The 11,661-nt window shown below is 33.7% G+C and overlaps 1 protein-coding gene across 1 annotated transcript; it reads right to left on the bottom strand.

The window, feature by feature from the left end:
- Positions 1 to 1,486: 1,486 nt before the first annotated feature.
- LOC102591730 (probably inactive leucine-rich repeat receptor-like protein kinase IMK2) lies at positions 1,487 to 4,638 on the bottom strand. The gene is made up of 2 exons (XM_006360766.2): positions 2,400 to 4,638; positions 1,487 to 2,297 (listed from the first exon to the last, which is right to left on the bottom strand). Exons 1-2 carry the CDS (start codon positions 4,372 to 4,374, stop codon positions 1,672 to 1,674), a joined length of 2,601 nt encoding a protein of 866 aa, XP_006360828.1. The 5' UTR covers positions 4,375 to 4,638; the 3' UTR covers positions 1,487 to 1,671.
- Between the last annotated feature and the right edge of the window lie 7,023 nt (positions 4,639 to 11,661).

The following is an 11,661-nucleotide window of genomic DNA, read 5'->3' as shown; positions in this document are numbered from 1 at the left end:
AACAAATTATTCTTTTTTAGTCACATTCTGTATAGATAGCGGAGAGGAATAGTTATCAATTATTAATGAAGTAATTTGCTAGATAAATATTAGTTGGAATTAATAAATGATTGGTATTTTTTATAAAATATAAAATTTTGGGGTAATTTTTTAAAATTTCCAAATATTAAAACTTGACTCAAATACTAAAAAAATTTGGGATATTTAATAAATTATGACAAGTTGTATGGCCAAACATCACTTCCCAAGTTTTTCCAAATATATTTGGGATTAAACGAATCCTTAGAAAAGGTACAAATATAAGTTAAAAGCCGTTGAATATGACTAACTTGCTACTTTTATCTTATAAACTACTTTAAAAAAATGTCAATCCAAACACCAATATCAAATGAATATATGATGTTGGTAAAAAAATACCTTCAAATACTATTTATTTATAAATTGTTATTTAAGTTCATCAATATTATAAATAGAATATTTTTTTATGAATTTATCATAAAATCTAATAGTATTTTTTTATGATATTACATGTATCAAGTATATATATATGTATAATCCATATGTGTTTATATTTTATTTTACTTTTTCTTATTCTTATTCGCACAATTATTAAATTTATGAATCAAAATACAAAAATATGTTTATTAAAAAACAAACCTAAAATTTTGACACTAATGTCGTCTTTATAAATATATAGTTTTAAGGAAGTATAACGATCAGACTAATTGTTTCTTAATGATAACATTAGCGTTTTTAGTAACCAATAACGACCCCATTTTTCCTTTTTTTGTTATTGACTTATAGTGATCAAATTTGATCTTTTTACAACCAAAGAAACTCATATGTTTTCTTTCATAAATGTCACGTTTCAGAAATACTTCTTCTGTCCAATAATAATTATTTACTATTTATTGGCTTGTCACAAAGGTTAAGAAATAATATATGATAAGAATAATTTTATCAAATCGCCTTTATTAAATATAAGTTATCTAAACATTGAAAATGATAAAATGATAAATGTTCATTGGTTTTATAAACTAGACAAGTATTGTTGACATCTCAAAATAGTACAGTGGATAAGTAAAAATAAACGGAGGGGGTAAAAGAAGTTAGCATAGATAATTGCTTTCATAATTAAAGCTATCATATGTCTTTCTTGGGGGTTTGCAAAAACCTTACCCTAAAAGACATATATGAATCATGTTATAAATCCATTAAATAGTGGATTGTCCATTTGATTTCTTCAAGAATTAATTGAATTCATGTATGTATAATATCTCAACACTATAAATAGAGATATCATTCACCGTTTGGAGGACACTTAAATAGAAGTAAAGTCTTTCTCCTTCATCTACTTATATTGTCTTCTTCTCTATATTATATTATTTTGAGCTTAATTTTATAATCACATTTAAAACAACAAGAGTAATCAATTTATCACTTATCTCATGAAAATAAATAATATGCGTTTATTTTATTGAAAGAATTGAATAAAATGTTTTTCTTCATCAGTAAAACCTATGCAGCAATCACAATCTCCTATATACAGTTTTTTAGTAGATCTTGGTATAAAACAGCATTTCCACTACTAACTGTAAAAAAAAATGAAAGAATAAACAAATAGATATCAAGTAAAAAGCTCAAAAATTTCCAATCAGCCTTGTGAGATTATTATTCATCACTCTTTTCTTGAACTGTTGTGCCATCATCTCCAGAACTAGTGGCTGCTAACACCACCTCTGGTTTTATCTCCTCCAATTTCTGTAATACTTGCGGAGCTTCGGGTCGAGCAGTTGGTGTGGGATCAACACAATGCAAAGCTAGTTTCAATGTGTTAAGCAACTCATCACCAATATTAGGTGCATCCCTCATAAGTTCCACATCAAACACTTCATTAGTCCACTCCTCTTTCACAATAGAAGCTACCCACTGAGGCAAATCGAGACCATCCGTTGCCTCGCTAGGGGATTTTCCAGTTAAGAGCTCCAAAATGATCACTCCAAGACTATAGACATCAGTCTTGGTGCTTACATTCTTGATTTTAGAAAGCTCTGGTGCACGATAACCTAGCGTGCCTGCAGTGGCAATCACGTTGGTGTTTCCAGCAGTGGTCATAAGCTTGGAGAGTCCAACATCTGCAATCTTTGGATTGTTTTGCTCATCAAGTAAAATGTTGCTTGATGTAAGATTCCCATGAATTATGTTTTCTTTGGTATGCAGAAAGCAGATTCCTTTTGTTATACCGATAGCAATCCTCATCCTTGTTGGCCAGTCTATCGTTGTCTCGGGACCTCTAGCTGCATATAGAGAACACAAGTATGATGTTAGGATTGTCGACATGATAAGGAACACCAAAAGGAATATACAAACAAACAGTGAGTGAGTGTAGACAATTTTACCATGAAGAAAGGATGAGAGACTTCCATTAGACATATAATCATACACAAGAAGCTTTTCTCCTTTTGGTCCCAAGTAATAAGCTCTAAGCGCCAAAATATTTGGGTGTCGAATCTTTCCTAATTCAGCAACCTCAGCTTCAAATTCTTTCTGCCCTTTCGTGATCTTCTCGCGTAGCCTCTTCACTGCAACTTGATTACCATCCTCCAATGTTGCCTTATATGCTGTCCCGTAAGTGCTCTTCCCCATGATCTCTGCAGTGGCACACAACAAGTCGTCCGCTGCAAACACGAAAGGTCCATCGAAATGGACTAGCTTTCCACCAGCTTCACCTGATTCAACTTCAGCTCCTCCTACAGCTGGAACTGACTTCGCACCTCTTCCTGTAGTGGTAGCTAGGCCACCGGCTTTGCTACCATTTTTCGCTCTCGAATTTGCCTTTTTCCTAATCAAGCAGCAAAGTAACATGCAGCACAAAAGAAGCAGAACAACTAGAAGAGCACCTGATGCTATGAGAATGATATCTTTGGTACTAAGTTTACGATGGCGGTGAGGCTTGACAACCCCACTAACAGGAGAAGGAAGAGTTTGAGGGGGTGGTGAAGCACATGGAGTTGATGGACTATATCCACAAAGCTCTAAATTTCCAACAAAAGCACTTGCATTGAACTTTCTAGAAAGAAGAGATGGGACAATCCCAGAAAGATTGTTATAAGACACATCCAAAGAAGTCAGATTTGCCAAAGAAACAAGAGAGTTTGGAATTTCACCAGTGAAATTGTTTCCAGATAAATCAAGTGAGGTGAGCCTAGAAATATTTCCAATAGTAGCTGGAATATGACCAATGAATTTGTTGTTACTCAAATCCAGCACTGAAAGGTTTTTCATTCTATACATGGTATCTGGGATTTGGCTATCAAGAAGATTACTCTTTAAATCCAAAGTAGAAAGAGCTGAAAGGTTTGAGAAACTAGCAGGAATAGTTCCATTTATGGTATTATTAGATAAATCAAGAACAGTAAGCCTTAAGAGACTACCTAATTCATCAGGAATAGTCCCATTAATAAGGTTATGACTAAGATTAATCTCCTCAAGCATGCTTAACTTACTAATTGAAACTGGAATCTTCCCAGATAAAAGATTGTGATCAAGTGTAAGATACTGAAGTTGATAAGACTTGTTCACAACCACACTGCCCCAAGTATCAGGAATTGATCCAGATAGATTGTTATGTTCAAGTGCAAGAAAAGTAAGAGAAGGAGATTGAGTGAAACTTACTGGGATTGACCCTGAAAGTGCATTGTAGCTCAAGTTGAGTCTGTATAACCTGGTGGAGTTTGCAAGACTGGGAGAGATAGTACCACTGAGCTGATTGTTGCTAAGATCAAGAGTCTGTAGAAGAGGGATTCTTCCAATTGATGGTGGGATTGAACCCGAAAGCCGATTATTGAAAAGGTAAACACCTCTGAGATTTGGTAGGAAGCTAAGAGAAGTTGGAACAGGACCAGCAATAACATTGTCATGAAGACTAAGCTTTCTAAGAGCTTGTAATTGCCCAATTTTTTCAGATATTCTTCCACCCAATCCCTTCCAGGGTAACTGTATAGCTATTACTTCCCCATTAACACACTTAATTCCTACCCAACCACCAGCACAAGCTCCAAGACCACTGTCATTCCAGCTCTTCAATATTCCCCTAAAATCAATCAATTCATGCTTAATAGCTTTTAAAGCTTGAAAATCAGATTGAGTCACAATAACCCCATCTGAATTCCTCCCAGCTGATATAATAGGAAAAACAGAAAACACAATCACAACAAACAAGAACAGAGTATTATGCCAAGAAGAAGAAAGCTTCCATTTTTCCTTTTTCTTGTCATGAACCCAGCTAGACCCATCTTTAATTTCTGAATATAAATTCAAGAATCGAAAAGGGTAGTTGTAAAATCCACTCAGTGAAGTATCCCACCTATCCATAAACTTAAAACAAGTTCAGAATCTCCAATCAGAAGAAGAACTTAAACAAAGAAATGCTAAACTCTTCTTTTTCTTCCTCCCCTCAACTTTTTTCAAGTTTAAATGAAGAGAAAAGGGAAAAGAAAGAGATAAATACTAGTAGAAGAAAGAGTAGTGAAACATAGCATGTGAGGATGTGTAAATGGAGAGAATCTTTAAGAGCAACGGTTAAGGTTGAAGACAAAGTGAACAGAAGAATAATATGGTCCTTAACGGCTAGTTTTCTTGATAATTCATGTAGATATATTTTGCTTTATTTGTTTGTTTATATGCAGAGTTTCAGTTCGGCTGGTCCACATTAATGGGGAAACCAAAGGCCCCCGTGTTTGACGCGGATGACCTACAACGGCTACATTGACAGTGAAGGCAAAGGGGGAATACTCAAGAAAATTATTACTCCATTATAAACTATACCTTATTTCAGCTTCCTAATTGGAACGTTATAATTACTTTGACTTAGTCTTCCCTACCTTTTCCTCTTTAGTTTTACTAATTATTGTAATTTATTACTCTCTCCGTTTAAAAAAATATGACCTCATTTTTTTTTTAGTCTGTTTCAATAAGAATGACCTATTTCTTTTTTTGATAACATTTTAATTTCAATTTTTCATGTGACATGTTTATAGCCACAAGATTAAAGGGCAATTTAGTACATTTGATATAACTTTAATTTAGGACCTCAAAATTCAAAAGTCTTCTTTATTTTCTAAAAAACTTCGTGTCAAGTCAAATCAGGTCACTTTCTTTGAAACGAAGGGAGTATATCCTATTGGAAAAGATTTTAATATGGATAATATAAAGAATTTGTGTTGGTGTCAATTTAATCTATTAGTTATTACGAATAATTACTTGCAAATTAAGGTTTCTTTAAAATAATTTGACGGGGTAAAATAAATATACGATAATGTATAGAAGTTAAAACTCATAAAATATACACTTTTTGTCCTAATTTATGTGACACTTTTTGGATTTCGAGATTCAAACGAGTCTATCTTTAACGACAGTAAATTTTTTCATATATTTTTTAAATATTTTGAATTGTCAATTATCACTTTTTACGTAGTTTATAAATATATAAATTTCATTTCAATTTTTTTTGAAGATTGCATACGCAAATTTCCGATCAAACTTAAACTGTTTGATTTTCGAAAAATGAAAGTGTCACATAAATTGAGACAGTAATTCTTTTATCATGCAAATGAGAAAAAAATGTGTAGAAAATATTGATATAGATTGTGTTTAGTGAGAAAAATATTTCGAGAAAATATTTTTAAATTTTTATCATGTTTGATTGGTCAATGTGTTTTGAAATATATTTCTCTAGCAAGTACTTCAAAAATAAGAAAAATGAATACCCTAATAAAATTATCAAAAATAAGTTTTATAAGTGACATCTTAACTTCATTATTTTGTTTGACTATCCCACTCCCTACCAATGTCTAACTCTCACTCCTCATCCTATCCCATCCTATAGTATTTTGCTAGAATACACAATTAAATGCAGTTGAGATAATACTATTTTGCTTGCTTTATAAATATTATAAATTAAATAAAAAGTTATCCACTGATTTTCCAAAACACAATTTTCAATAAAATTATTTTTAATAAAAAAAATAAAATTCCTTCGTACCAAAATAACATAATCAAGACACTGAAATACTAAGGTCTATCGAGGATATATGGTTCCATGAGGTCCACTTTGGAGTAGCAGCCTCGAAAAAAGTCAACGTTAGAGATCATGTTCATGGTGATGTGGGAAAAAAAGACAAAAGGCAATTGAAATAGCAGAGGGGTCAAATGCCCAAATAACCTCGCACAGATATGAACAGTGCATAAATATTAGTTGGTGCCACCAACAATTTTAAGACATGTTAGCATTCGAACTTTAGGACTCTAGTAGAACCTTCTTATTGGTCGAGGCTCCCTTGTTGTAACCTATAAATAGTCGATCGCCCTCATTAGTAAAAAAATACTATAATTTCTAGTAATACAATGACAATTATAATATTTTCTTAAGCACAAAGCATATCTTTATTTTGTCTTAGTCCTTGTCTACATCCTTAGACGAAGTTACTCTTGATGCCAAGGGCAAAACTCTCCTGCTTGTTTCTTCCTTTTTTTTCTTCAAAAACTAATTTGACTAATGACATCTGATTACATTTGAAGGAGGACGGTATGCCTAACCTTCTATAGAAAATGTATATATACGACGAAAATAAAAAAAGTTAGCCCAAAACAGTGACAAAGGAAAAGTTTCAAAAAGGCTCATATTGGAGCATTTTCGATTTTCTCATCTTGACTCTAAGAGATGGAAATTGTCACCTATCAGTAATTAGTAAAGCTCTGATGGTGGTTGATAAGTCTCTATACTGTATATATACCTTAATTACATCAGTGTTATGACTCGTAAAAGCTAATTTATTCGCTATTTTGTATTTTCTCTAAAACAGTGTCTAATAATCACTTCATGGTCTATTACTAATTTCTTGATCTCATGCACGTTCTACTATATCCTCAAAGGTACCTTCAAGCTCAAAAAGGAAGAAAGAGACTTCAGCCAAGTTGCTGGTGCCTTGGCCCAATGGGAGAATGAAGGCCTTGATGAATCTTGCCCAATGAGTCCCTAATTACTCCTCCAAGCTCTTGTGCTTATCAGCAAGCACTTTGGAAACATCTAAATTTGACTCCTTTACTCTTAAGTTGCACTATTTTTTTAATATTTACTTTGTCTTATCTAACAATCAATTATTTTCTCTTCAAAAATTAATCAAACACTTTACTTTTTAAAAATACTCTTCATAGTCTGACTCAGAACCAGAAGTATAGAGGAAACTATAAACCTTTTCCTGAATATCTTCGTCTAGTTCTAAAGCTTTAAGCTTTTCTAGTTTACAATTTGGAGCTATATGTCCAAATTTTCCACACTTGTAGCATTTGATCTTATCAAGATCTCTTTTTGACCTGTTTTTTGTAAATCTATGAGATTTTCGATGAGCCTTACGCTCTTCCCTTTCTTCCCTAGATCTTCTAGATCTTTTTCTCCGATGAGATCTATGATGTTCAGTCTTAGAACTCTCGTGTTTGGTACCTTTAGAGGCATCTGGTAATCCAAACTGTGTACAGAAATCTCCCAATTGAGATCTCTCTCTTAGCTTATCCATTTTGAGTTGTCTAGAGAGTTTTAACTCGTTGCATAAATTTATGCCTTCCTGAGTACAAGCTCCAATAAGCTTTCCATACGTAAAATTACTATAAGGAATAATTCCTTGAGGATCTCTTAGAGTTTTCTTAACTCTTTCCGCAAATAATGGTGGTAAGCCATCTATGAATTTGGCTTTCCAAAATTCTAGTCCATTTTCGGGAAGTTCCATTACCCGACTTAGATAAGTATCTTTATACCATCTAAATTCTCCCAAATGTCTACATCTTAGACCATTAAGAAGGGATCTAATGGTTTCATACTGGTTGGTAAATCTTCCACTAAAATGTTCTAGAATGGTCAGGACCAAAGTATAAACAGCGTCTTCCCTGTTTTTGACTAAGGCAAATCCTAGGTTATCAACTTCCATTCTGCTACTCATACGTGCCTTTATCCAAGTCTTCTTCATCTGCACCTGCAACCACTACTGAGACTGCTACTTCTACCTTGCTTTGGCTAGCTTTTTACTTATGGATTTAGATAAAGCGTAGATCTTTCATGGTAGATATATAATTGAAGTTAGTTATCCGGCATAGATATAATATTTAGCCGATCATCGGCTTAACAAAGAGAAGTAGTACAGTAGTAAGAAGAAATACCTTTAGAACAAACGGAGACTTTTATTTTTCCGGCCAAAGTCCGGCAAACTTGCAGCAAAAACTTAAAAACTTACAAGAGAGAGAGAGAGAAAGAAAGTAGAGAGAAGTTGGTTTCTAAAACCTGCTTCTTAGTTGTGAAGTATTTCGGCATAGATATATTTCTCTTTGATCATGGATCTAGGAGAAATTCATTTTGAATATATTTTCGTGCAAGTGAACCTGGACTAAAATCAATTTGGTGTTCAGTCATCATTAACTGTCGTTAGGGTCAAATTCCATTTCAGAAACGGAAGGAATTTCTTTATCAGAAATATCAGAAGCTTGTCAACATCCGAAAATAATTCGAAAAGAAATATATTTAAATTCATATAATTTTAATGACTGTATGGAAGAACCAATGAGTTTACCCAAGCAAAGGGTCTGTCGAAAATCAAATACGTATTGTTAATGAGCCCATGTGTCTAGTAGTTCTAACCGGGTATGAAGCGCCCTTTTAACTTCTTTTGCGGGCTAAGACCACGGCTGACTAGACGGAGTCACTAAGACAAAGCCATTAACTTGTTGTATTGATTTTGACTGTACCACCATCTCGGAACCAAGTCAAGAAAGTTATAAGAATTTATGCATATTTAGATAAAGCGTAGATCTTTCATGGTAGATATATAATTGAAGTTAGTTATCCGGCATAGATATAAAACTTTAGCCGATCATCGGCTTGTATAGGAGTAATTAGAATAGTATGAAAGAAGAGAATACCTTATAGACAAACAGGAAGTTTTTATTTTCCGGCCAAAGTCCGGCACACTTGCAGTAGAACTTACAATCTTAAGAGAGAGAGAGAGTAGAGAGAAGTTGGTTTCTAAAACCTGCTTCTTACAAAATAAAATGCCCTTATTTATAGATAGGAAAAGGCATCTAGGAATAGTAAAAAGGGGCCTCATATGGGGCCTAAACAGTACATCCACTGTTGGTAGTGCTTATCTTGAACAGTTCATCTACTGTTTCAAGTTGAATCCACTAAGCTTTTTCTTTTAACTTTGCCAAAAGTTCTTCCGCTCTTTTCAGCGTATCTGCTGGATCTTCGTCTTCAATTTGTTGGGCCTCGTGCATATCTTCACTAGCCTCGCTTCTCATTGAGGAATCTGATTTTGCATATTGATTTAAATTCAAAAGAAGACTCTTTTTAACTTCTTCCAGATAGTCTAGGATCATCTTATTTTGTTCCTCTTCATCGTGATTTGAAATCCTTCTAGCCATGTGTTTAACAGTGACTGATTCATCAGTTATGATTCCTTTATTAGGAATTGATTTATATTCTTTGATAGTTGCTGTAATTTGATCCAAAAGCTCTTGTCCATAAATCGACTTTGTTTGCGGATCCTTTTTCATTAACTTATCCCAGAAATTATTATAATAGGATCGGTATAAACATGGGATTTGTTCTTCTGGAACCCATTTGTGGATCCATGGAACAGAGAATTCTATGAAAAAACATATCTGTTCAATCTGCTGTAGATAAGAAATGTGTTCTTGTTGATATAATCTGTTGAGATCTGGGGAAATTTTTACCCATTCTTTGTATAATTTTAAAAATGGTTCGGGCAATATTTTTATTGTTGGCCCGTGGTATGACCACCAGTTTAAAAACCAATTAGGTATAGGGTTAGCAAATATCTTTGCACATACCTTTATAAACCAAGTATGTTTATGTCTCTCATTGTTATAACAGAGGACTTTGTCAAAAGCTTGGATATAATCCCAATATGTGAAACTCATTTTGACACCATTAAGACTTATCTGTCTTTCAGTCATTGAGGAAATACCCCAATCTTCAATGTGAATGATTTGTTTAATAATCATTTTAGAGAAGTTATAAACATTCTCAGCTGTATTGTATCCTGCAAAGTGTTGGAATTCCACACCTGAGCTTATAAGTAAAGTTTCATAATACTTCCGAGTTTTGTATGACTCACCTGGGAAGAATAATCCATTAAGTAAGTACCTCTGGAATATCTTCCAAGGTTCTTCTCTTCTCTGTATATCAGAATTCTCTAGGAGAAATATCATTTCTCTTTTTTCCACCTTTTCGTAGGTTTTCATATCATCAATAGTATCATCTTTGGCTATTGCAGCAAAAGTATTACTTTGCTTTTGATTTATATACTCTTGTAATTTAGCATATAATGGGTCGCTTTCTGGAATATCTTCCAAGTGTATAGACGAAGAAGGTTTTTCTTGCGCCTTTGAATTTAGTTTAACTAAACTCATTCCTCCTCTTTGTATAATAGGAGTGCTGGATGATGAAGAAGATCCGTATGACGATCTTGATGAGACTACTGAGGATGATCTTCCTCTGCCTCTGCCTCTACCCTTAGTTACCCAAGGGGGTTCCATTCTGCAAATGAAACAATGAGTTTTAGACCCAATTCGTGTCATAATAAGTGTTAGATTCTTCTATTATTTGAGATTGGAACATGTCTATTAACATTCCATCTATGATTTTCCAGCAAATGAGCTCTTTCATATCTCTGTTGAGGGGAATAACCTTCAGGATAGTAATCAATCTTTTTTCAGTAAAAAACATAGAGATAGGAATATCATTATCTCTATCTGAAAAACTGCTATATTCACTCATTTTGAATGTACTTTCTTATAANNAGTGTCGTACTCACTCATTTTGAATGTATTCTCTAGATAAGAAATCAGGAAGGGAGTTTTCACTTCCCTTTTTATAAAGGATTTCAAAATCAAAAGGGGCTAATTGAGCTTGCCACCTTGCAAACATAAGTTTTGAAGCATCGTGTTTAAAGTCTTTGTCAAACATATATTTGACTGACTGAGCATCAGTTTTTATTAAAAACTTTTGATTGTATAAATCGTCTTGAAATTTCAAAACGCATTTAACGATAGTTAACATTTCATGGGCTACCGTGGCGTATTTTCGCTGAGCATCGCTCCATTTTCCTGAATGAAATCGAATAAGATATTCGTGTTTATCATGAGGGTTAATTTGCTTAAGAATTCCTCCATAACCCATATCGGACGCATCCGTCTCTACTATTTTCGGCCAAGCGGGATTGGCAAGAGTTAAACAAGGCAGAGCTTTAACTCTTTCTTTGATGGTTTTAACTAAATTCGTAAGACTATCAGTCCAAGGTCGTTTATGCTCCTTTTTCAGTCTTTCGTAAAACGGAGCTAAGTCTCGGGACAGATTCTTGTAAAAAGGGGAAATGTAGTTTAAACTTCCCAGAAATCGTTGCAATTGAGTTCTATCCGTGATAATATCGGGGAACTTTGATGCGAATTCAATCGATCGCTGAATGGGAGTAATCTTTCCCTGGCAAATGAGATGACCTAAAAACCTGACTTCAGTTTGGAAAAGACTCATTTTTGGTTTAGATATCACCAAACCATTTTGAATAACTATTTTCTTAAAAATGTCTAAATGCT

The sequence above is a fragment of the Solanum tuberosum genome, unplaced genomic scaffold, assembly GCF_000226075.1.
Source record: "Solanum tuberosum cultivar DM 1-3 516 R44 unplaced genomic scaffold, SolTub_3.0 scf00332, whole genome shotgun sequence".
Lineage (NCBI taxonomy): Eukaryota > Viridiplantae > Streptophyta > Magnoliopsida > Solanales > Solanaceae > Solanum > Solanum tuberosum.
The sequence above is the reverse complement of the archived record's forward strand: the minus strand, read 5'-3'. Positions and strand labels throughout refer to the sequence as shown.

What these genes read in the sequence shown, in the direction of transcription:
- LOC102591730 (XM_006360766.2), bottom strand. Translation starts at nt 4,374, where the DNA reads ATGGATAGGTGGGATACTTCACTGAGTGGATTTTACAACTACCCTTTT. An exon ending in TCTCTCATCCTTTCTTCATG is followed by an intron (nt 2,298 to 2,399) that starts GTAAAATTGTCT and finishes CTCTATATGCAG; the next exon opens with CTAGAGGTCCCGAGACAACG.